General features: G+C 39.8%; 1 protein-coding gene across 6 annotated transcripts in view; it reads right to left on the bottom strand.

The window, feature by feature from the left end:
• Positions 1–26,473, bottom strand: part of AKAP13 (A-kinase anchoring protein 13) — a 341,772-nt gene that overhangs the window by 189,388 nt on the left and 125,911 nt on the right. For all 6 annotated transcript variants that reach the window (XM_058542397.1, XM_058542391.1, XM_058542392.1 and 3 more), the window contains exons 3-4: positions 16,735–16,882; positions 3,563–3,859 (exon numbers count right to left, since the gene is read on the bottom strand). In XM_058542397.1, the coding sequence (XP_058398380.1) occupies positions 3,563–3,859; positions 16,735–16,882 (445 nt within the window). The remainder of the gene's footprint in view (positions 1–3,562; positions 3,860–16,734; positions 16,883–26,473) is intronic.

Raw genomic sequence — 26,473 nt, 5'->3', positions numbered from 1 at the left:
ATGTTTATACTGAGGATTAATTTTAGAAATAAGTAAAAGCAAAAGAAAAACTGTCTCATTCTACTTCCAAGAGCCTTTCCTTTGAGTGTCGTTTCATCCTTTCATAGGACGGGTTACTGTCCCTCCTCACAGCTCCTCACCTCAGTGTTTTGTCTCTAAAAGGTTACTGGAGATTGGTCACAGTATATTCAAAACAAATAGCTTGCAAACCAGCACACTATCTGGATATATTTTCCTCCACTTTATAGATGAAGAAATTGAGAAACAGAGAGAGTATTTTGCACGAACTCTCACAATGAAGCCAGGATATAAACAAACTGACTGCCTCCACTCTGTCCATTTTACAATACCAAATCTAAACCAACAGTCCTTAACTTCACGTTCACGCCTGCAGTTCAGGGGGACTGTGAATCCCTGAAATCATATGTAAATTTTTGCAGGTAGGCACCTATATGTATATTTTCCTGAAGAGAAATCTGAGCTATTTTCAAAGGAGTCACTGACCTGGAGAAAGTTAAAAAGCACTGCATCTAAACAATTAGGAGGATTACACGTAAATCTTACACGACTCCTTTGTCCAAGTATTAGGCTGGAACACCTGTAAACACCCTAGCTTTCAAAAGCAAGCAGCCCTCTTATGTAACAAGGTGCCCTATTTACCTGTGTTAATATCCCAGGTAACAAGCTTATTTCATACCTTCTTCCTTTAAATTCCTTTTAAAAAGTATTTGATGTGCAACTTATTGATGTGAGCAGAATGTTCCCTTACATTCATCCCTCAGCAGCAAGCAAGCAGCTGTTAACTGATGCTACTCTGCCCTTAAAATACCCAGTGTTTATAGATTCTAATCCAGAATTAACTGAACAATTTAACCTGCAGAATGTGAATCTAGAACTTGAAATCAGGTTCCTGATTCCAGCTGTTGACTTACGAGCAGGTCTATCAAGTCCCCTGCAGATCCTCACTTTGAATTTAATTACGCTATGGGATTCTGGATGTCCCTGCATGCACTGCACCTTGCAAAGCACACACCTCGCTTGTTCAATTTCTTTTGTTCTTTTGATTATTTTAAATTTATGTACAATGAAATTCACTTTTGGGGGGTGTACAGTCCTATTGAACACACACATAGATTCTTATAACCACCACCACCAAGATACAAAACCATTCCAACACCCAAAGAATTCCCTCATGGTATCCCTTTGCAGTCACACCTTTCCCAGCCCCTGGCAACTACTGTTGTATTTTCTGTTCCTATAAATTTTGCCCTTTCCACATCATCATATAGATGGAATCATACAGTAAATAACCTTTGGAAACTGACTTATTTTACTTAGCACAACGCATTTAAAATGTATCCAAGTTGTTGCATATGTCAATAGTTTGTTCCTTTTTTATTGCTGTGTAGTAGTCCATTGTATAGATGTACCATAGTTTGTTTATATATTCACCCAGTGAGAGAACGCTATTTCCAGTTTTTGGGGATTATAAATAATGCTGCTAGAAGCACATTTACGCAAAGATTTTTTTTGAGTAAATATAAGTTTTCATTTCTCTAGGATAAATAGCCAAAAGTGGGATGGCTGGCCATATAATAAATGTACATTTAACTTTATAAGAAACTGTCAAACTGTTTTCTAGAGTGGCTATATCATTTTGCATTCCCACCAGCAATGTATGAGATGTTGTTCTGCATCCTTGCCAGTACTTGGTATTTTTAATTTTAGCATATCATAATAGGTGTGTAATGGTACCTTGCTATGGTTTTAATACATTTCCCTGAGTGTTCAAATTTGATCTAGCCTTTGCCAGCACTGCTTGAGCAATTTTATACAACAGAAACTTAAGAAGCACGTGGAAAGTTCACAAAAATATTAAAGCTGGCCAGTTTGCTATTAAAGACAAGGCAGCGAAGGCCCAGAGAGGGGAAATGATACACCTAAAGTTTCAAATCTGTGCTTTTTCTAATGGTAACATGAACAAACTATACAGCTCCTGTGCCTTCTGTAAACAAGACAAAACAAAACTATAAGAACACTATAAGCCCCACAAATAACTACCCCAATCCAAGCTGATACTGATTTACAAATGATAACCAGAATAATCATTCCCAGATCAACACAGAAACAGTAGGGGCTAGAGGCATTAGGTTCCAACATCAGGTTTCTGAAAAGGTGCTCATGCCTTATATAAGGGCAAATATTCTGATCTCTAGATCTCAGCAATGCAGAGGTTTCTTGGACACTATATTAATTAAAAAAAAAAAATGAAAAAGAAAAGGACAAACGCTTTCTTCCTGATTTGATCTGCGAGTCCACACTTCTTTTCTATTTTACCTGGGCAGGACTGCCCAGCAGTATGCTGACAGTAAGCTCCTGTGTAGTAGGGGACACCATTCCTGCAGTTGATCACAGGCTTCACTGTTAAATTCAGTGGATATAAGAGAACCAAAGCAGGCAAATACCTCTCTACCCTTCTTCCGTGGTGGGAAAGATACATTCATTTAATGGGTCTGTGAGAGCAGGAACCCGGCAGGCCCCTGGCTCAGTCCCCTCTGGGCGTTCCTCCTCAGGATCTGCTCACCTGCAGACGGTGACTTCTGGTCTGCTCTTCCTACATGATATAATAAAGCTGGATGCATGCTGAAGGGCAGTCCTGTGACTGTCCAGCTCTTTCAGAGGTTAAGTAGAAAGGATAAGAAACCCTTCGGGCAGGAGATCAACGTCAGTCTTCCAATCTAGCTTTCATCAGTAATAGAGCAAACATTTTGATCTCTGCCTAACTCCTAAATCTTTCAAATGGACTTGAACTCAGGAGGGAAAGAGGATGTTATTTACTGGACCCCAGGTACATACTGTTTCATTTATGTATGTATATACAAAATCATGACATCTAGTGGATGTCATTTGCCACAAGAATAATTATGCGGGAAAACCCCTGTCTGAAGAGGAGGAACATACAAAGATACTTATTATACCAGTGTTTTTTAAAAAGCGAGCCCTTCATTGAATTCTTATATGCACAGCCAGTAGATAAAATAAGTAAGAATGAAAATACTCTGCTTAAAAAAGGGTGGGATTTCTCAGAGCTCAGCTTGCTCTCATGCTTCCCCCACTCACTCCCCAATCTTTCCTTTCCGCCAACTCCATGGAATCGCTAGAGAACTTCAGAATAATAAAAACCCTGGCTTTGATAATTAAACACCAAAAAAGTAACAGAAAGTTACTCTGCTACTCTCCTCATGAAGGACGGGTCACTTTCCACATCTGAGAGATCAAGCCTGAAATCCAGACCCACAGAAAGGTAATGTACCACTCTCCATTAAAATGAGAAGCGACAATGACTCCGGCAAGCTCTCTCTTGGGTCATTTCACTGCAAGAACACGTTTAACAGCTGAAGAACCTACAAGAGATGCCATCAAGGCCACTTTGCTACAGTAATTACGAGACTTATTCAGCCGCTGTGGAGACTTGAAGACAATGACCATGTAAAAGCAGCCCCAATAAAAAACACAAGTATTCCAAACTCAAAGTTTGTTTGTGGGTCATTTAAGTTCTTACCGTGTGAAGTCTGATCTGTCCCCAATACATTCCACTCCGCTGGCAGCTTCAGGTGTCTGAACGCCAGGGCAACCTTCTCGTCAAGGGAATTCACATCTGTGGATGGGGGTCCTGACCGATCAAGAAAACGGGTGAAATTCAGAGCCTGCTGATTGCCAGCACTGGTTGCCAGGAATTGGGCTGCATCATACGCCTCATCCTGGATGAACTGAAAGTCTTCTTCAGCCACCACAAACACAGGGAGGCCCTCTTTGGAAGCACAGAGCAGCACCTTCACTGTCTCGCAGCAGTCGTGACCTAAGGAAAACACACGTAGAAAGAAGACAGTGTTAGAGGCCTCCTCACGAAAGGAGGACCCTGGTGGTCCTCTTAGCTCTTCCTACAGGATACACAAGGTCCCCTTCCTGTAAGAAACCCCTCCTTCCTCTGACCTCTGACAGCACTCACAAACTTCTTAAAACTCCTTTTCCAGCTCTTTTTTTAAATTGTTATTTGCAAATATGAGTTAGTTCCCTTACCAAACATTAAACAACTTTGTGTCCCAGCTGTCACCAGGCCTATAGCACAGTGTTTGGCACTGAACAGTCTCTGAGTATCTCAACATATACTGAACTACAGCTGTTCAAGTTGAACAAATTAAAGAATGAAAGCTCAAGGATCCTGTAAGGCCTAGCCTATAGCCGGTAGTCTTACACCTACTGCCCTGATTCAGATCTGCAAACCCAATAGGAAAAAGTCACTCATGCGGGTTACATGGGAGGAACTTCACAGACGCCCCAGCACATGCCGCACTCGCACCACAATACGACCGACCAGGTGATGAAGCAGTTTGAAAAGTACAAAACCACTTGACTTTATTTTACTATTATTAGCAATTCAAGGCCTAGAAGATAACTTTTGCTCTCAGATACACGTTCTTTCCAGTAAGGTAATGAGGACTTAATGAAATCACCTGGTTCACACAGAGATGACGCAATGCCGTGGCTAGAAGCCCAGCTCAGGAAAAGCAAGCATGACACAGAGGGTGGTGCCCACTGTACAGTCGGCAGAGACCTCAGGAGCTGCGACACCAGGCAGCAACCTACACGCCACCCCAGCTCAGCTTGAGTAAACTCAGAAAGGTTTAACAACACTGTTTCTGTGGGTAAGGACTTCTTGGAGAATCAGACTTCCGGAATTTTAGCTTCGGAGAATTAGGTATTTCCAAATATGCAGAATATATTCATTGAAACACATTGTTGTTCCTCAACTTTCAAACACTGATCTCAACTAGCTAGAACTATTCTCCTAACATCATCACCATTCTTCCATAAAACATCTTTCTGATAAAAAAAAGAAAATGGAGTTGATGTGTGTGTTGCTCGAGTTAGGCCACCTCGTGCTTGGCCTGATTAAGCACAGGCACCTGCGCCCCCACAGCTCTCCTGAATCCACCAGTATGCACAGACTGCGTCTCCCCAGCGGGAGGGAGGCAGACGGAAAACTCCATGTGGCTCATCAATTTGGCTTCCCAGACCATGGGCACAGGCCAATAGAGGCTTCAGACTTGGACAGAACAAACTAAGCTTTCTGCTGTCTTGAAAGAGAAAACAGCAATTTTTTTTTTTTTGATGTACCAGTGAGAATAATAAGTAAATTGATCTTCCACATACTTTTCCCCCAGGGGCCTCCTGAAGCCCTTTACCCCTGTAACAAAAGAAATCGCTCACTGCTGTATAACTTCAGGGTGGCAACAAGTATTTACTAACCAAGTACCTACTACATACCAGGCATCTGACAGGTCATTTTCTCTATACAACAAATACACGAAGTATGAATTGTCCTCAGGTTACAGATGAGAAAACTAAGACTTAAAGAAGTAAAGTAATTTGCCCAAGGTTACATGGATATTAAGAAGCAAAATCCATTATTCAAATTCAAGTCTGATGCCAAAGGACATGGCCTGTTATACCGTGATGCACGAGTTTTGTGCCACACTGCTTATAAACAAAGGAGGAAGGGTAACAGCTACGTCCCCGCCCAAAAGGAGCCCAATACTTGGAATGACAGGCCAGTACAACTACTAAGCAGGAATAACTGGTTCATGAACCACGGAGATCAGTCTCCAAACACACACATAACTCCACCAGATACTCCCACTGCCTTCCAAGTTGAATTTGTTCTACGAAGGCTGTAGGAAACTGAAGCATCCCCTGCCTGGTGTGTGTGTACACACCCACATATATATTTCAATTCAATATATATGTTGAATTTATACATTTAATATATGAAATGAAATTAGAAAAAAATCTTAATTTTTCTTTGAGGGGCAGACAGACTAATTACATAAGACAACAATGTCAACAGAAACCAGTCAACCAATTCAGGTAGTAGGTTTGAGAATGTTTTATTTGGCAGGAAGTAAGTGTTCCTTTTAAACTGTTCTACAACGTCTAACAGCTATATCCACCAAGCCCAGGGCACTGTGATTAGAAAGCAAAGATGAGTAAGTAGGAGTCTCAGCCCTCCAGAAGTTTACAGTCTATCAGGGGGAATCAAACAAGCTGTAGAGAACTGCAACATAAGTCAAAATGGAATGAGTTCTATAAGAAACACACAGCAACATTGGTGGGAGGAGAGCAATGCATTTCACAGGTGGGCAGAAGTGGGAAGATTTCACAGAGGAGGTGGCAGTTAAGAAAGACCTTTTTGATAGGCATCCTGCTGCCAACTCTCCAACCCCAGGAGTTCTTCACTGCAACTCTCAGAACTCAGATGCACAGGCCCAGCTTATCTTATCTTATCTAGCTAACAAACACTTACATAATACTTGCTATATGCCAGGCAAGAAGCCAGCCCTGGTGGTCTAGTGATTAAGTCTTGGTGCTCTCATTCCCGTGGCCTGGGTTTGTTTCCTGGTCAAGGACCCACACCACCCATCTGTCGGTCGTCATACTGTGGCAGCTGCACGTTGCTGTGATACTGAAAGCTATGCCACCAGTATTTCAAATGCCAGCGGGGTCACCAATGGTGGACAGGTTTCAGCTGAGCTTCCAGACTAAGAGACTAGGAAGAAGGACCTGGCCACCCAGTTCTGAAAAAATTGGCCATGAAAACCCTATGATTAGCAGCAGAGCTTTGTCTGATAGAGAGGAAGGCACAAAAATCTTGGGCAAGGTTCTGCTCCACTGGACACAGGGTCACTAGGAGTCGGAATTCACTCAATGGCACTAACGACAACAGTGCACCAGGCACTATTCTCAGTGCTTTCCAAATGACAGTTCATTTACTCGTCATAACAACCCTATGCAGTAGGTACTATTATTATCCCCATTTGCCGGATGAGGAAACCAAGGCACAAAAATGTTAAATAATTTGCCCAAGGTTATAAAATTCTTAAGTGGCAGAATTAGGATTTGAACTTGTTTCTTCCCTCTAGATTCCACCCCTACACCCAAGATTTAGGTGTAACAAGAAGGAAAGGAAGAGGAAATATGAGTACCATGGAACAATCAACAGGAAAGCAATAAAAACACTCTGTTCAAATCCTGGCTATAAGACCCATAAGTTGTGTGACCTCTGCTTCTCTGGGCCTCAAGTTCTTCATTTATACCAAGACGGACCAGCCTCTACAGGCTGTAAGGTTTCTCCAGCTGTAAAAGCCTGTGGGTTTTACCAGGCAGAAGTTGGGGAGGGAGAGAAAGTTAGGAACAGATTCCAGAAATAGGAAACAGCTTCAAAAACATAAAAATGAAAGCAGAGGGTACATTCAACAGATGGAATAATTACTGCCAGAGACAGTCTCAGGACAATATTAACTTGGCTACATCTAGATACTTAGTGATAGGACAGACTGGGTTCAAACCTATTTTCTTACTTATTAGCTATGCGGCCTGAAGTAAATGACAACCGCTCTAACAATTTTAAATCTAGATAGTCTCTTAGTCTTATAAGGGCTATAATTTAGAAGAGTCCTCTCAAATTCTTTAATACTGTCACCCAAAACAACATATATAGCTTCATTTCATTTCCAATTAGATTCGATTAGATAGATAGATAGGTAGGGAGGTAGGTAGACAGATAGATAGATATAGCAATATGTATTTCAGTCAGAAGAATTACTTTAAAGTAAGAATGTTGTAGTTTTCATTCATGAATCTAACCAATATTAGTATTTTCCCATTTATTCAGGATTAAGCTAATTTGTAAACTCCTGAAGTCCTCTGAGGTAGATATGAATAAATGTCAATAAAAACTAAAATCACACGTTTCACCATTCAACAATGATAATGTGAATAATTTGGGACCAAAACTTAATTCTGCCTTCAAAACTTAAACTCACTGTGTCTTGGAAGAGGTATTACACTAACTTAAATAATATCCACTGCCCCACTCATCTAAACAGTTCTTAGTCTTTCTTACTAGTCTCCTTCCCCAAGCCTGTGCAAAGGTGAGAAACCTGAAAGCTTGAACCAGAAAGGGAGTCATGACGCCACTCAAAGTAAGTATCATTCACCGTTCTCTAAAATCACCTTCTGTATATACACAGGGTTCATACCACATTCCATTTCTTCAACTGCATCACGCACATATACACACAGAGCCAAAAGCCATGGTGAAGCAATACCACTTATTCAAAACCAGAAAGGGCAGAAGGAAGGTATCTGCCCAGAAATCTATCGGGAATTGCTAAAGTGACTCTTTACTTGGGTAGGATGGGCGTGGAGAGAGAAGGGGCACAGAAGTAGAAGGAGGTTTAGGGGCACTTGTGTGCATGCACACGTGCTTAGTGGCATAAGCAGGCATATCTCTTTCCATTGCTCTAGCAGAAGAATTTGTTAGAAGGCGGAAGGACGTACGGGTGAACTACTGTCAGCTCTATTTGTGTACAACTAAAATAAAACTGTATATTAGAGGAGGCAGAATGTCAGAAAAGGCCACAAAACAGATATCTAGGAGAAGCCATCCAATTGTTAGCCCAATATTTCCCCTTCAGATGTAAACTCATAATCTGAAGGAGAAACCATAAATCCTCCTAAGTAAAATGTGTCATAAATCTGGAATTTGTTTGGTATGATTATAAACTTCTTTTTCAAAAGGAAAACTGAAGGTTAAAAGAGGAGTGGAGAACTGAGAGTTTCCTGTTTCCTGGATCAGTCTTCATTAAACTTAGAGTAAACTGAAAGAGTTACTACTGATCAAGAACAAAGTACCTGGCCCTACTGCCTGGAAATCAATAACACAAGGTTGGCAGGGCCACTCTCTCACATTAATGTCTTCTACTCGGCTCAAGTGGTTCTCAAGATTATTTTTTAATCCCTATAACCTTTCAGATAAAGCATCTAGGAGGAAAAAATGTCAACATTTTTTAAAGCAAAGCTTACATAATATAGACCCAGTAATAAAACTAAAATCACTTAATATGCACACATAAAGCCTCTTACTACCATCAATTAGCTCTGGAGACATGACTATTTGCAGGGGCCATTAGTCTTATGACTGCTTTTGTACACACAAAATGCAAGTATTTATGATGTCTACATCTACACTGCAAAGACAAAAGGATGGGAAACCACATCCAATTCGATATAATAACCACAAGTTAGCTTCTTTTTACATGAAAACAGAAGCTGCAGTAGAAAAAAGAGTAGCAAAGTTTTCAGCTAGTTCCATGGCTTTTTTCCTTCCACTCAATTTCCTGGTAACAAAGAAGGAAAATAAAAATCACAAGTCTTTTTAAAAAGGGAAGTTCTAAAAAATGTCCTGAGCTTCTTCTGAAGGAAGTATGCCCAGAGAATTTAGAGAGGGGAAGAGAGAGATAAATTGTTAAAGAAACATGGCCTAAACTTTAATTCCGTTTTTTAAATTGCCTTCTGAATTTATCCCACAATCAGGTCCAGTTCATTTACATTTATAAGAAATATAAAGTAAATCATGGGGTGGGAGAGATCTGTTTCTAATTGAGTGAACTGTAAGGGGTCCTGAAGTATGCTGGCAACTAGCTGTAGAGTCAGAAAATACTAGGTTTGAATCTCACCCTCCACTGCAGATAGGTTGGGTTATCCAGAAAGTTACTCAACCTTGAAGCCTGTTTGCACACAAAATGAAACCACCACCAACCTTCCGGATTGTTAAAAAACATTAGAGATGGCCGTACACAAAGCACTTGGCATAAAACAGACATCTAAAACTGGTAATTATTATTATTATTAGCTATTAAAAGGCTCCTGTTCAGGTCACTCAAGGAGAACAGATCCCTAACATTCTACAAAGAGCTTCTGCAGCATGGCCCACAAAGCTTCTGAGCCAAATGTTGCCACTGGCACAGCAGAACTGAAAAAATAAAGCGAAGAGGGAAGAAAGCAGAATAAACAAAAACACAACAAGGAGCGCCTAGGTGGGAAACAAAAAGTTAACTGCTAATTGTCCTCCTAAAAGCACCTAAACCAAACCTGTTTTAAGCTCGCAGGTCAGGAGGCGTGTGCTCAGAGGGGCGGAAGAGCTTTGCTGCGGCGCCTTATCACCAATGCAGCCCTCGCACCCATGGAAACGGAATATTGCCACAGAGAAACAAAACTGCTGAAGCACGACCCAAGAATTACTTCATTTCCTACTAAGCTACAAGTGGCACACATCCCATCCGGCCCTTCTCTTTTAAGGATGAAACAACTGGGACTTTGTTTCACCAGCTATCCAAAAACGACCCCTCAAAGTGCTGGCTGGGCCAGCCAAGCCCAGTCCCACTCAGATCATCTTCTAAGGGAAAGGCTGCATTAGCCGTCAATGGTGGAAAATACAGAACTATAGTAAAAGATACTATTTTTGTCTCAAATTATTTAAGAATTTGGCGTCTTTTTCTTCCCTCTGAAGTGGCTATACAGGGTTAAAGGAAATTTTCTGTCTTTAGACCCACACGCTAACAGGAGATAAGATTATGTGCAGAAGTATGCACCTACTGCTAGTTTTTGGTGGCTAACGGTAGATGTGCAAATTTGGTATGTGTGTAAAATGTCTCTACATGCATAGGAGCATTTAAGCAGAGGGAAAAAAACAGCAGATATAGGAATTTCATCATGTATGTTTTGGGGAAGAAAGGAGCTAATCAATGCTAAAAAAATGTGATCTACTATATTCCAGTCTATTACTCTAACGCAGTTTCTCAACCTTTTATTCACTGTCATCCCCTAAGGAGCCTTTTTAGACATTTTTCTCTATTTGTCCCCCATCCTATGAAAATTTAATACCACAGATATACCATATACTTGTGTGTGTATATCTGTGCTTTATATATCAAGAGTAAGATTTTTTTGCCCCCCCACCCCCACCCAACAGCCAATTTTCACCCCCCTGGGGTGGAGGCTGACCCCACTGTAATGCATGTGCTGGGATTCTAGTACTGTGTCCACAGTGCCAAGGTGATGCAGTATACAACTGCCACAGAAGCATGACAACTGGGACAGGAGACAACAGATATCCTTTCCCTCCAACTAGTTCTCAGTTTGTTTTTCTAGGATAGCCACTATATATATTGACTAGCAGTGGGACAGTTTTTTAAAATATAACATCACATCACATCTAGAGATAGCCTTAGAGCAGGAGTATTTCAGAATAGGGAGACTGTTAGAAAACGTCCAATAAAAAATAACATTACTTTGGCAGAGAGGGAGAATATCGGAATTCTCTGATTACGCCAGTTTAAAGCCTACAACTTCTTTTCTAACGCGTTATTCAATTTGGCAACCTTTGGACCTCTGCTGCTAGAAACAGAGTCTCGGTTCACAAGGACTGAGAGACAACATCGTGAAGTAACTAACCGCAGGGCTCCCTGTTGAGACCTGGGCTGTAAGCACTGATTTTCAATTAAGCCCCAAAGGACTTCTAATCATGGTAAATGTATTTTTTTTCTTTTTTTTTTTTAATGACAAATCTACTTTATATAGTACCTTACCCTTGATGAGTGAGAAAGAAAAGTAAAATAAGAAAGAGCTGAGTCAAATTTTGAGTCAACAAATGTTTGTAGTTTTCCCGTCAGGCAAGAACCCTTGCTATGAATTCTGAAAGTAAATAATAGACATGCTGAAAAAAGATTTCTTTTTATGAAAGATTCTGCACCAAAGCCTTTCATAAAAATATTATGCAGCATCCACCTCGTCTTCCATTCTGAAATCACTGTTTGCTTGGTTTAAATCCACATTTAATGACAAAAAACGAACACAGTAAGACGGTACTCCAAATCTCTCCCCAAAATTGTCTTCCAACGATACTCAGATTTCTTTACATTACTCACCAGTCCTATACAGGTCTTTTAAAGAAAAAAATCTCAGCTTCATCTCTGGAGGAAAATCACTGTTCAGTTAAAATGGGATTTGGGGTTGGATTCGTTTCACATGAAGAGAAAAGAATGGAGATATTTTATTTTCATTTACTACAAAGGCAACACCTTCTGTCTTTAGAGATGTATGTCCTTTTCAAGTTGTATTTCACAGCAAATTATACTCTTAAACCAGCCAATTTATAGGTATTTTGAATATGATCTTTTTTTTTTTTTGGTGAGGAAGATCAGCCCTGAGCTAACAACCATGCCAATCCTCCTCTTTTTGCTGAGGAAGACTGGCCCTGGGCTAACATCCATGCCCATCTTCCTCTACTTTATATGGGACGCCGCCACAGCACGGCCTGATAAGCGGTGCGTGGATGCACTCCTGGGATCCGAACCCGGGCCGCCAGCAGCGGAGTGCGCGCACTTGACGGCTATGCCACAGGGCCAGCCCCTGAATATAATATCTTATTACAAAACTTATTTGTCTTTGCCTAGTGTTAATTAGCACAAAGATGGATTTATTTTCAAAAGAGAGGACTTTGTTTTCAGTCTTCAAAATATTTTTATTAAAAATTACTATCTAGGGGCTGGCCCGGTGGCGCAAGCGGTTAAGTGCGCGCGGTCCGCTGCGGCGGCCCGGGGTTCGCTGGTTCGGATCCCGGGCGCGCACCGACGCACTGCTTGGCAAGCCATGCTGTGGCGGCGTCCCATATAAAGTGGAGGAAGATGGGCACCGATGTTAGCCCAGGGCCGTCTTCCTCAGCAAAAAAAGAGGAGGATTGGCGGATGTTAGCTCAGGGCTGATCTCCTCACAAAAAAAAAAAAAAAAAAAAAAAAAAATTACTATCTATATATGTTAAAAGTAACATACTCGTTGTAAAGCATTCAAACAATTCAAAAGCAGATAAAGTAGCAAGTCAAAGTCTCCACCTTACTGTCTCTTAAGAAGTTATTACTCTAAACATACTTTATTAAAAAAGGGGGAATCGTATCATGTCTACAGCCTTTCAATGGTAGCAAGGCAAGAAAAGATTACTTTAAAAAGCCTTTACAACTTCTTTATAATTAAACACACACAATTCATTGTAAGCTTCTCATTAGAAAACAAGCAAAAAAGTGAGAAAACAGCAAAAAAGAAAAATAATCTCAATATCTGAAGTCAAAGACTTTTTTTAAGGAAACAATTTAGAACTGTCTCATTCTCCCACCCCCAACCCCCCCAAATAAGGAAAGGTTACAGACTAACATCAAGAAGTAGCTGCCTTTTGAAGGTCAATCAATCATCTGGTTTTAGTAAAAACTAAAATGTTACAAAACATTGATAGTGAAACACAAAGAGAACTCAAAGAAAAGTCAGAGGCAGCAATCTGGATAAAACATGACATTAAAAGCAAAAACAAGACATTAAAAGCAAAAACAAGACACAAAGGTCTTTTTCTTCCCATAGTCAGTCAAAATGACTAGGAATTGCAGAGCTAGTCCACACGTGAGCAGAAGCGGCGCAGAAACATCCCTCTGAGCAGCAGCCGCTGCAAACAGACCTTGCACCTTTCTCCAGTAACTGGGATGCACAAAGCAAGTACAGACTTTCCATGAAGAATCTTGACTAACTTGACACTGTCTCAGCAGACAGGAAATCTGAGGCTATCGATACGGCTAACTGATGCACAGAAATCATCAAAGGTAGCTCTGGAAAGAGAACAGACTCCTGCCCCAAGCCAAGAATTCAATTCAAGCCAGAGACGACTCTTGCATTTTTCAAAAGAAAGGGTGCGTGTGTGCGCGCGCACACACGTACACGTGCACGTTTCTAGAAGGATGGCTTCTGAGAATCAGGATGAATGCTGACACAGTGGAAACGCTGTTCCATCAAGTGGTAGGAATTCCTAGAACAAGCCTTCTTAGTACATGTCAGTGAATAAAACCAGACAAAAATCCATGCTCTCATGAAGCTGACACTTGAGTAGAGGCAGGTAGGAAATAAATAGAATAAACAAAACATATAACATGTTAAAAGTTGATAAGTGCAATGGAGAAAAATTAAGCAGAGAAGGGTAACAGGGAATACAGAGAGGAGGCAGTTGTATACATTACAAGGTGGACGTTTCGGAAAGGCTCACTGAGAAGGTGGTATTGGAGTAAAGACCTGAAGGAAGGTAAGGAACAAATCTAAGACGTCCGTAAAAAGAGATTTAAGGCAGTTTAATTCTAGAGTAAAATATTATCTCCATGATATAAACAAGAAATTCAAAATTAACTTAACCCCCAAAATGCCCCTACCCCTACCACGCCCCCCCCACAAATTACCACAGGAGACGTAGCAGCTGAAAGACAACCTCATCCATCATGACCAGAGCAATAGGGTCCCTTTAGGAATCTCCTTTGCTTAAATAGTTAACAGAGCTTCTAATTCACCAACTAGGGACCTCACTGGTACCCCTGCACATGTATCAGAGGCTCAAAAAGTGTGGCCTTGCTCTTCATTTGGTCTGCTTGCACAAGAAGGTCTTTTAAGGACTCTAATCTTTTGTCACCTCTGCACCTGATTAGGCACCTCCTATCAGCAGCCTGACTGAATTCAGGTGGGTAGTGGAACATTCGGGCCAATTGGCACGAAAAGGGGACAAGTTCGAGCCCCATAAGCACGATCAAGAATAGTGGAAGTAGTTGAGATCATAATTTAAAGGGAGGAGAGCTGATTACTAGAAAACGAAGGAGAAGGCAGGTACTAGGGCTCCAGGCCCCAAGCAAACAGGTCAGGAATGATTTCTGAGGATTCGAATCAAACTAGAAGAAGGCAATGGAGTACAATATCCATTCTGGTTGGTTGGGGTCGGGAGGGCAAGGTACTCAGAGTCAGTAAGTACAAAAGGACACCCAGAGATGGGTGTGGCTGGAAAACAGGGGGTACTGCAACATATGCAGAGGTTTTAGAACCAAAGGCAAGGGAAGAAATGGAAAGAGTTCAGAAAGGTAGGCTGGGGACAGTATACAAGGGTCTGGTACAAACCAAGAGCTGGAGGCTGTCATAAGTACAATGGGTTTGTGACTCTAAGGAAAGTAATTGCCTGTCGCCAATCCTAACTTAAAAACCTTGCCTAGATGTTAGCTCAGGGCGGGTCTTCCTCAGCAAAAAGAGGAAGATTAGCATGGATGTTAGCTCAGGGCTGATCTTCCGCACCAAAATAAATAAATAAAAACCTTGCCAATGAAGGTGTAAGAGCTGTCATGCATATCCCTCTCCACCAAGAGGCTGGGCTCTGCTGGTACTTGTGACTGAGGACTGCAGCTAGGGCACAGGCTACATCCTTGTCATATTTGTCCTTTCTCTTATAGCCACTTGCATTCTCCTCATATCTACTTATAGGCTTTCTTGCTCTCACTCTCTCTATATGCGCACACACATATGTACACAGACACACTCTCCAAACTTTAACCCCTAAAGTGTTTCTAATTCAGGAAGGAGTAAGTTTGTAAAATTTACCTCCACTCCTTTCCTAGTTAAGAGCCCAGTCAGGGACTGACTGACTCTACCTCGCTGAGGAGCTCTTCTCCCCATCACCCACATGTAATAAATGTTTAGCAATGGTGATACTGGATGGCACCTGCTAGAGAGCAGACCTCAAGTTCCAGATAAGCCTTTCTGACATGATATACATCACAGGAAACACGATGACTGGAGCTTTAAGTTACAAACGACACTTAATACTCTTTAGAAAAGAAATCAGTATCTATCCTGAACTTCTTGTTAAATTTCCTATCCTTAAAAACTTGGGGGGAATATTCATAGTAATTGTCAAGAACTTTTAAATCCTATACTTTTCAAAATAATTTTTGCCAAGTAGGAGGATAAATACAGCTTTCAACTGTCATAATCTCAGTTCTTGAATGTGGTATAATTTCCAGGAATTGGTGGGTATCAGACATGAAGTTAATTTATATAAAATGGCACAGCCACAAAAAACTGGCAATGTGCAAGACCACATACTGAAAGTGCTTCATAAACTAATAATTTTTTACACCATCTATTTCAACGAAGTGAAATCTGTGTTACATAAAAACACCGTTAAAAAGAAATGTTGCAATAAGAACTAAATCCACTTTATTCTCTAAAGGAAAATAGTTCAACTGCCGACACTTTCTGGGGGTTCCCCCTAAATGTGCCCTCTTTTATATTCTGATGAAAACTGGTCCATTGTTAACTTTGAAAAAAGGTTAAAGAAAGAAAGAAGCTCATCTCCAAACACAAATCAATACACCTTCAGAGGGTGGGACAGGTCAAGAGAGGCACTACTTCATCAGCAGTTTCCAGTGGAAGTAGCAATGACTTAAGGACTCTGTAAAGAATTTTTAATAAGGAAACATTTTCCTTTTAATTCTGTTAAACTTATAAATGCAATAGTGATTAAGCACTCGTTCCACCATGAACTGCTTTTATGGAAGGTTTCTTAAGTCTTTCCCACACAGACACTGAGGAAGGTGTTACTAATTGTGTTTCAACCTTTCTTCGCCACTACAATATTCAGAATCAAATCTGCAGTCACACCACAGTAACCACATAAGAACTTTTACCTTCCACATGTGTTGTAGTCTTCCTCAAATCTCAACATTCCAATAAATCAATATTTTTGCTGATCCTGATTTTTATCTTTCAATTTATGACACCACTTTAATTCACTTATTTCTAATTAGGCTCAGAATTTGTGGAACAAGCAAGATATAAACAAACTATTTTAAACTGTATTTAAAATAAAGATCTGACAATAGTTCTATCACTCTGATTCATTCTTCCTATCGCTCTATACTAATGAACATAGAATACAAGCGTTTAAGAACTAGTAACGGCTAGTAAAGACTCCACTCAAACACTTACCAGGAGCAATGGTCTCCAGCGTATCAGAGCTGACCTTCCGTGTACTTGTACAGTGATGGAGGGTGGAACCCGAAAACACTAAGTAAAAGACCACATCATCCTCAACTTTGTCCTCTTCAGCGAGCAGTACAGTAACAACACAATCGCCCTAGGAAAGGGAAAGACAGCAAGTCTGCATTAGTAAGGTTCTTCTTGGGAGTCTATCTTTATAAAACATCAAATTTAAAGGAATATCAAATCTATTATCTAAACTGTGCCCCATTCTAGAAGGTTTATACAAATATAAACACTGATTGAGCATTTACGTGCCAGGAAGCATTCTAGGCACTGAGAATACAAAATGATCTGAAAATAAGACCTCTGTCTTCTTTAAGCTTCAATTTTAGTGGAGGTAGTCAGACAAACAAGTAAACTAACAAGGTAATAGCTGGTATATTTACTTGATGAATGGGTAAAAAAGGGAGAAATCCAGAAAAATCCAAAAAATGAGGCAGAGAGGATGGAGGAGGTATATTAAACAGCTACATCCTTATACTCGGAACGCCCCTTAACGCCTGTGGTTCCAGTTTCAATAACTCTCTGAAGTCTACATCCCACAAATCGCCGCCAAATCCACCCATTCTCCTACAAAGGTGGAGAGCCTCCAACAGGCCAGAGCTGGCCTGGAAATGACAGAGTGCAAAGAGCATAAACTTGGGCTCCAGACAAATCTGCATTTAAACTCCACCTACAAAGAGTTTACTTAAACCCTCTAAACCTTAGGTTCCTTGACTATATAAATAGAGGTAATACCTTCTCCTCTTACAGCTAATATACGAAAACTCTTGGAACATATTCAGCTCTCAATCTATGATAATATTCTTTATCTATCAGGATGAAAGAGTCACTTTTCTAACAATTTGTTTCCTGACCATCTGGAACCCCTACTCTTTTTCATCCACCCCTCCAGTTAAGCCCGTGGAATCAGACAAAACTCTTTTCTTTTTTTGTGAGGAAGATCAGCCCTGAGCTAACATCCATGCTAATCCTCCTCTTTTTCCTGAGGAAGACCGGCTCTGAGCTAACATCTATTGCCAATCCTCCTCCTTTTTTTTTTTTCTCCCCAAAGCCCCGGTAGATAGTTGTACGTCATAGTTGCACGTCCTTCTAGTTGCTGTATGTGGGACGCCGCCTCAGCATGGCCGGACAAGTGGTGCGTTGGTGCGTGCCTGGGATCCGAACCCCGGGCCGCCAGCAGCCGAGCACACGCACTTAACTGCTAAGCCACGGGGCCAGCCCAAGACAAAACTCTTGTACAGTAACTTTGCCCATGACTCTGCAACTACTTAGAAGTTAAGACATCTCTGTCCTTTATTTGCAAATATTCTTCCAGCAGTTTTTACATCTTCATTTTTAAAAATTTAAGTCAGTGGCTAAATTAAATATATTCTATGAAACATGGTCCTAATTACCATTCTCCCAATCATAAACGTAATATAACTCATGTTGCAACTATAAACAAAAGATTTTAAAGCACTGAGGCTTAGTATTGTCTAAATCTTAATAGGGCACAAATTAGGGAAAGCCAGGCCATTTTAGCATTATATAAAGGAGCGAATTAAATAAGAGAGATAATTTTCATTACTTAAAAACAGCATTTTTTTCTCTTTCCATTTTAGCAACAGAGCCTATTAGAGAACCATGCCACCCTGTGGCCATAACTTGCTAAGCCCAGCAGCACAATGGAGCAGCAGGTAGTGTTTCACTAAACACTAAAAACCAGAAATCATAAGGTCAAACTTAGGATCAAGTCTATTAACAGAAATGCTCTAATAGGCTGATTCTGGAAACAGAATTCAAGGTACTTCCCAAAGCCCGGAGTGTCTGTCTCTGACTTGTCCCCAGGGCTCTGTGCAGTGCCCTGTACATGGCAGCTGCTCAGTGTGTTGAATGCAACCCGTAAGATGTTAGAATGAACACAAATAAGCCGCAACTCACTATGAATGCCGAAGCGACAGGTTCCAATGCACCCTAACACAAAGAATAGCATAGTCGGTAAAACAGAATGATCACTGACTTCAGTCACCATTCAGAATTATACTTTAGACTTGTGTAAGCCCCTTTCTTGGAAACGTTTTCACAAAGCTTAGGCTAGGGGCCGGCCCGCTGGCATAGTGGTTAAGTTCGCATGCTCTGCTTCGGAGGCCTGGGGTTCGCTGGTTTGGATCCTGGGTGTGGACCTACACACCACTCGCTCATCAAGCCATGCTGTGGCAGCATCCGATATACAAAACAGAGGAGGACTGGCGCAGATGTTAGCTCAGAGCCAATGTTCCTCACCAAAACAAAACAAAAAAAGCTTAGGCTAGCAAAATGTTTAATATCCTTTGGCACGATAACCCACAAGTTAAAATGTCTGCAGCACATATGAGAAGAGTCCATTTCTCAAGGTACTGAAATACCATTATAACCTGAAAAGAAAAGTATAAATGAAAGTTCTCAAGTTTCATCCTTTGGAACACAGGTTGGCAAACTATGCTTGTTTTTATAGGGCTCACAAGCTGAGGAAGATTTTTTTTTTTTTTATTGATGTTTTAATGGTTTCTAACATTGTGAAATTTTGGGTTGTACATTTTTGTTTGTCCATCACCATATATATGACTCCCTTCACCCCTTGTGCCCACCCTCCACCCCCACTGCCCCTGGTAACCACAGTCCAGTTTTCTCTGTTCATGTGTTGGTTTATATTCCACATATGAGTGAGATCATACAGTGTTTGTCTTTCTCTTTCTGGCTTATTTCACTTAACATAATACGCTCCAGGCCCATCCATGTTGTTGCAAATGGGACGATTTTGTCTTTTTTTATGGCTGAGTAGTATTCCATTGTATATATATACCACATTTTCTTAATCCAATCGTCAGTCGAGGGACACTTAGGTTGCTTCCACTTCTTGGCTACGGTGAATAATGCTGCAATGAACATAGGGGTGCATGAGCCTCTTTGGATTGTGGACTTCAGGTGCATTGGATAGAATCCCAGTAGTGGGATGGCTGGATCATAGGGCATCTCTATTTTTAATTCTTTGAGGAATCTCCATACCGTTTTCCATAGAGGCTGCACCAGTTTGCATTCCCACCAGCTGTGTATGAGGGTTCCTGTTTCTCCACATCCTCTCCAACATTTGTTGTTTTTTGTCTTGGTGATTATAGCCATTCTAACGGGCGTGAGGTGGTATCTTAGTGTTGTTTTGATTTGCATTTCCCTGATGATTAGTGATGTTGAGCATCTTTTCATGTGCCTATTGGCCATCTGTATATCTTCCTTGGAGAAGTGTCTGTTCATTTCCTCTGCCCATTTTTTGATCGGGTTGTTTGTTTTTTTGTTGTTCAATTGTGTGAGTTCTTTATATATTATGGAGATCAACCCCTTTTCAGATGTATGTTTTGCAAATATTCTCTCCCAGCTGGTTGGTTGTCTGTTCATCTTGATTCTGGTTTCATTTGTCTTATAAAAGCTCTTTAATCTGATAAAGTCCCACTTGTTTATTTTTTCTTTAGTTTCCCTAGTCTGGGTAGGCATGTCATCCAAAAAGATTCCTTTAAAACCAAGGTCAAATAGTGTGTTGCCTATATTTTCTTCTATGAGTTTTATAGTTTCAGGTCTCACCTTCAGGTCTTTGATCCATTTTGAGTTAATTTTTGTGTATGGCGATAGCACATGGTCCACTTTCATTCTTTTGCATGCGGCTGTCCAGTTTTCCCAACACCATTTATTGAAGAGACTTTCCTTTCTCCATTGCATGTTCTTAGCACCTTTGTCGAAAATTAGCTGTCCGTATATGTGTGGTTTTATTTCGGGGCTTTCAATTCTGTTCCATTGATCTGTGTGTCTCTTTTTGTACCAGTACCATGCTGTTTTGATTACTATTGCTTTGTAGTATGTTTTGAAGTCAGGGATTGTGATGCCTCCTGCTTTGTTCTTTTTCTTTAGGATTTCTTTAGCTATTCGGGGTCTTTTGTTGCCCCATATAAATTTTAGTATTCTTTTTTCTATTTCTGTGAAGAATGCCATTGGGATTCTGATTGGGATTGCATTGAATCTGTAGATTGCTTTAGGTAATATAGACATTTTAACTATGTTTATTCTTCCAATCCACGTGCATGGGATATCTTTCCATTTCTTTATGTCATCATGGATTTCTTTCAATAATGTCTTGTAGTTCTCATTGTATAGGTCCTTCACCTCCTTGCTAAGATTTATTCCTAGGTATTTTATTCTTTTTGATGCAATTGTAAATGGTATTATCTTTTTGAGCTCTCTTTCTATTAGTTCATTATTAGCATATAGAAATGCAACTGATTTTTGTAGATTGATTTTGTACCCTGCAACTTTGCTGTAGTTGTTGATTGTTTCTAATAGTTTTCCAACAGATTCTTTAGGGTTTTCTATATACACAATCATGTCATCTGCAAATAGTGAGAGTTTCACTTCTTCGTTACCTATTTGGATTCCTTTTATTCCTTTTTCTTGCCTAATTGCTCTGGCCAAAACCTCCAGTACTATGTTGAACAGGAGTGGTGAGAGTGGGCAGCCCTGCCTCGTTCCTGTTCTCAGAGGAATGGCTTTCAGTCTTTCCCCGTTGAGTATGATGTTGGCTGTGGGTTTGTCATATATGGCCTTTATTATGTTGAGGTACTTTCCTTCTATTCCCATTTTATTGAGTTTTTATCATAAATGGATGTTGTATCTTGTCAAATGCCTTCTCTGCGTCTATTGAGATGATCATGTGGTTTTTATTCTTTGTTTTGTTGATGTGATGTATCACGTTGATTGATTTGCGGATGTTGAACCATCCCTGTGTCCCTGGTATAAATCCCACTTGATCATGGTGTATGATCTTTTTAATGTATTGTTGTATTCAGTTTGCCAATATTTTGTTGAGGATTTTTGCATCAATGTTCATCAGCGATATTGGCCTATAATTTTCTTTCTTTGTATTGTCTTTGTCTGGTTTTGGTATCAGGGTGATGTTGGCCTCATAGAATGATTTAGGAAGTGTTCCATCTTCCTCTATTTTTTGGAATAGTTTGAGAAGGATGCGTTTAAATCTTCTTTGAATGTTTGGTAAAATTCACTGGAGAAGCCATCTGGTCCTGGACTTTTATTTTGGGGGAGGTTTTTGATTACTATTTCAATTTCTTTACTTGTTATTGGTCTATTCAGATTCTCCATTTCTTCTTGGTTCAATTTTGGGAGGTTGTATAAGTCTTAGAATTTATCCATTTCTTCTAGATTGTCCAACTTGTTGGCATATAATTTCTCATAGTATTCTCTTATAATCCTCTGTATTTCCATGGTATCCATTGTAATTTCTCCTCTTTCATTTCTAATTTTATTTACTTGAGCCTTTTCTCTTTTTTTCTTAGTAAGCCTGGCTAAGGGTTTGTCGATTTTGTTTATCTTCTCGAAGAACCAACTCTTTGTTTCATTAATCCTTTCTACTGTTTTTTTGGTCTCAATTTCATTTATTTCTGCTCTGATTTTTATTATTTCTCTCCTTCTGCTGGCTTTGGGCTTTGTTTGTTCTTCTTTTTCTAGTTCTGTTAGGTGTAATTTAAGGTTGCCTATTAGGGCTTTTTCTTGTTTGTTAAGGTGGGCTTGTATCGCTATGAGTTTCCCTCTCAGGACCGCTTTTGCTGCATCCCATATGGTTTGATATGGCATGTTATCATTTTCGTTTGTTTCCAGATAGTTTTTGATTTCTCCTTTAATTTCATCAATGATCCATTGGTTGTTCAGTAGCATGTTGTTTAATCTCCACATTTTTGTCACTTTCCCAGTTTTTTTTTCATGGTTCATTTCCAGTTTCATAGCCTTATGGTCTGAAAAGATGCTTGTTATGATTTCAATCTTCTTAAATTTATTGAGTCTTGCTTTGTTTCCCAACATATGGTCTATCCTAGAGAATGTTCCATGTGCGCTTGAGAAGAATGTGTAGTCAGCTGTTTTTGGATGGAGTGCTCTGTATATGTCTACTAGGCCCATCTCGTCCAGTTTTTCATTTAAGTCTACTATTTCTTTATTGACTTTTTGTCTGGATGATCTATCCATTGCTGTAAGTGGGGTGTTAAGATCCCCTACTATTATTGTGTTGTTGTTGATTTCTCCTTTCAGGTTTGTTAATAGTTGCTTTATGTACATTGGTGCTCCTATGTTGGGTGCATATATATTTATAAGTGATATGTCTTCTTGATGTAGTGTCCCTTTTATCATTATATATTTCCCTTCTTTGTCTTTCTTAACCTGTTTCATCTTGAAGTCTACTTTGTCTGATATGAGTATGGCAACACCTGCTTTCTTTTGTTTGCCATTAGCTTGGAGTATTGTCTTCCATCCTTTCACTCTGAGCCTGTGCTTGTCTTTAGTGCTAAGATGTGTTTCCTGAAAGCAGCATATTGTTGGGTCTTGCTTTTTAATCCATCCTGCCACTCTGTATCTTTTGATTGGAGAGTTCAATCCATTTACATTTAGGGTAATTATTGATATATGAGGGCTTAATGTTGCTGTTTTGTCACTTATTTTCTGGTTCTTTTGCATTTCCTTTGTTTCTTGTCCCATTTGTTTTGGACTGCCAATTCAGTTTGGTTGTTCTGTCTTATGATTCTTCTAGTTTTCTCTTTGTTTATCATATGTGGTTTTGCTTTGATTATTTGTTTAGTGGTTACCTTGAGGTTTGGGCAAAAAATCTTGTGTATGAGATAGTCCATTATCTGATAGACCCCTATTTCCTTATACTAAGTCAATTCAGTCACTTTCCTCTTCCCCTTCTAAGTTGTTCTTGTTATACCTTATTCTATCTTGTGTTGTGGCTGTGTGTTTACAGTGATGAGGTTAAATTTATTTTTGGTGAATTTCTTCCTTTGATCTTTGAGTTTAGTATTTAAGTGGTTGCTAACCTATTCCGGTAAAGATCTACTATTTCTCTGATTTTGTCTACCTACTTTTCTCCTTCCTCCAAGCTTTGTGTTCCCTTTCTCTTCTTTTTTTCAGGCCTGAGGGCCTTCTTGAGTATTTCTTGTAGTGGGGGTCTCGTGGCCATGAACTCCCTTAGCTTTTGTTTATCTGGGAGAGTTACTATTTCTCCATCATATTTGAAGGATATTTTTGCTGGATAGAGTATTCTTGGCTGAAAGTTTTTGTCTTTCAGTATTTTGAATATATCATTCCAGTCTCTTCTAGCCTGAAAAGTTTCTGTTGAGAAATCCGCTAAGAGCCTGGTGGGAGTTCCTTTGTACGTTATTTTTTGTTTTTGTCTAGCTGCCCTTAATATTGTTTCTTTGTCGTTGACCTTGGCTAGCCTTACCACTAGGTGTCGTGGTGAAGGCCTTTGTCTGTTATTGTCCTGTTGGCTTCGCTTACTGGTATTTCCTGCTCCTTCCCCAGATTTGGGAAATTCTCAGCTATTATTTTGAGGAAGATTTTTAAATGGTTAAAAAAATTCAAAAGAAAAACATCTTTTAACAAGTGAAAATTATGACAGAATTTCAGTGTCCATAAAGTTTCACTGAAACACAGTCACGACCATTTGTTTATACACTGTCTACAGCTATTTCTGCACTACAACGGGCCACAGCAGAGCTGAATAGTTGCCACAGAGACCCTATGGCCCACAAGCTTATTTACAACGCGGACTTTTACAGGAAAAAAAAAGCTTTTTTTCACTTAGATATCTAACCTGGAATTCTAAGAATATATTTCTTTTCCAAGATCGAGGATTTCCTCTCCATATGAGACCCAACATCTTGCTAGGAAACTCTCTGTGCCCAAGATACTAGTGGTGTCTGGGGACAAAGGAGATGCCTAATAAGCAGTTGAAATTCTTTTAACAATACTCTCAATATCAACCTCTTTTTTTATTCGCAAGACCAAAGTAAGTTGTAAATTGCTTTCATAGCTTTGTTTTTCTTTTAAGTCAAACTACCCAAAATATCAAGCAGAAGGGAACATAGAAGACTCATTGACTTCAAAGCCATTGGAAATTTAGATTCCAAAGGCACTTGAAATTAAACTACCTGTTTTCCTTAAAGGAGAATTCTTTGCACTCTGATAAAGTCACTGAGAGCAAACAAAAATTCTTACTCTGCATCTCCGCCGTATGACTCCTACTATACTGCAGTAGTACCAGGCACTTAGTATTACTCGAGATGGCCTTGAAAGATTAAGCAAGTGGAGTGATGATTAAAGAATAAAAATGAAAAACAGATCTAAGTAAGAATTTTTGTTAAGGTGGTTGCTTTCATTACACCCTCCTTGAGGGATACCCTGGTAAATGATTTTGCTGCTCAAGAGAAGGACCACCCCCACAGAATAAGCAGAAAAATCAATCTGAATGCCCAATTAACAAATGCATCATGTTTCTAACCACAACAGATGAACTTATTAACAAGGGCAATTTCCAGGACATTCTTGATTAAAATTTTTGTTTGACCCAAACCCAGGAAGAGAATGCATCTACGTCTCCACTTTTCCAATAATCTGAACTCAAGAAACAAGAGTGCTAACCTTACAAAGATATTTTCCATGTTTCTGCATTAATGAGAAATTTGTCCTTGAACTTGACAGTTTTTTCAGGGTCTTAATTAGCTTTGCTGACAGATGACACAAGAACTAATGGAAAAGACAATCTATACTAGGCCCCATTTTATAAATATAGGTGATTTTCCAAGTATACATGTATTGTAGTTCTAAATGCCACCAATCAATCACATATTTGCCAATAAAAACAGGGTTTTAAATGGTAGCTATGGTCTCAGTTGTCCCTATCTTTAACTTATTTATAAAGTAGATATACTGTATTAATAGTACTGTAATCACCTTTGTATACTTATTAATAAGTAAAAAATATCTTTTTCCACTTAGATTTCTAATCGGGAATTCTAAAAATGTATCTTCCTTTTCTAGATCAACTATTTCCTCTTCACATGAGACCCAGCATCTTGCTAAGAGACTCGCCATGTCCCAAGGTACCAGTTACGTCTGGGGTCTTCCTTTAACTAAGGACAGTATCTTGATTAGGGAAGAACTGGAATGAGAACGGGAATGACATTTGAGACGTGGGAAAAAGTGAATTACAGTATGGGGACGGGTGGAAGAGACAAGGCCTCGGACACAGGGAACATGCTAGACGGAGACTAGAGGAACGAGATAAGAAGTTTTGTGGAAGGATTGGTAAAAGAAGGGATAGCACTGATGTCTTAGATAGCAAGACGGTGCCAGCGATAAGGTTTTAGAAGGTGGGCCCAGCGAGCAGAAGATAACTGCACTGGCATGCAGGAGTTGGCTTATACAGGCTTGTGAAAGCTGATCGTTATGTTCTGAAGAATTTTGCAAGCCACTTGTTAAACACAACCATTATTAAAAATTAAATGATATAAACCTACAATTAAATAAATTATATTAAAAACAAATGTAATAAATTCTCAAAACATCACTTTTTAATATTTTGCCACATCTTACTATTATCTGTGCTCTTGAGGTTTACATCTACTGTACCTCTATGGTAGAAATTCCATTATAATGGTGTGCTGCTGCACCTTTTCCCAGCACAGGTCTCTTGCCAACTCTCCATTCAGTGATGTGGCACTGATAACTTGAAATCAACCATTATGGGAGTATTTCAACCACTGTGATTGGCAAATGCTACAAATCAGGGCTTTTGTTTTTTTTAGCTATCACATCATTGAGAACAGGTCAGGAG

Source organism: Diceros bicornis, chromosome 5 (genome assembly GCF_020826845.1).
Source record: "Diceros bicornis minor isolate mBicDic1 chromosome 5, mDicBic1.mat.cur, whole genome shotgun sequence".
NCBI classification, from domain to species: domain Eukaryota; kingdom Metazoa; phylum Chordata; class Mammalia; order Perissodactyla; family Rhinocerotidae; genus Diceros; species Diceros bicornis.
This window is presented reverse-complemented; position numbering and strand designations above follow the sequence as displayed.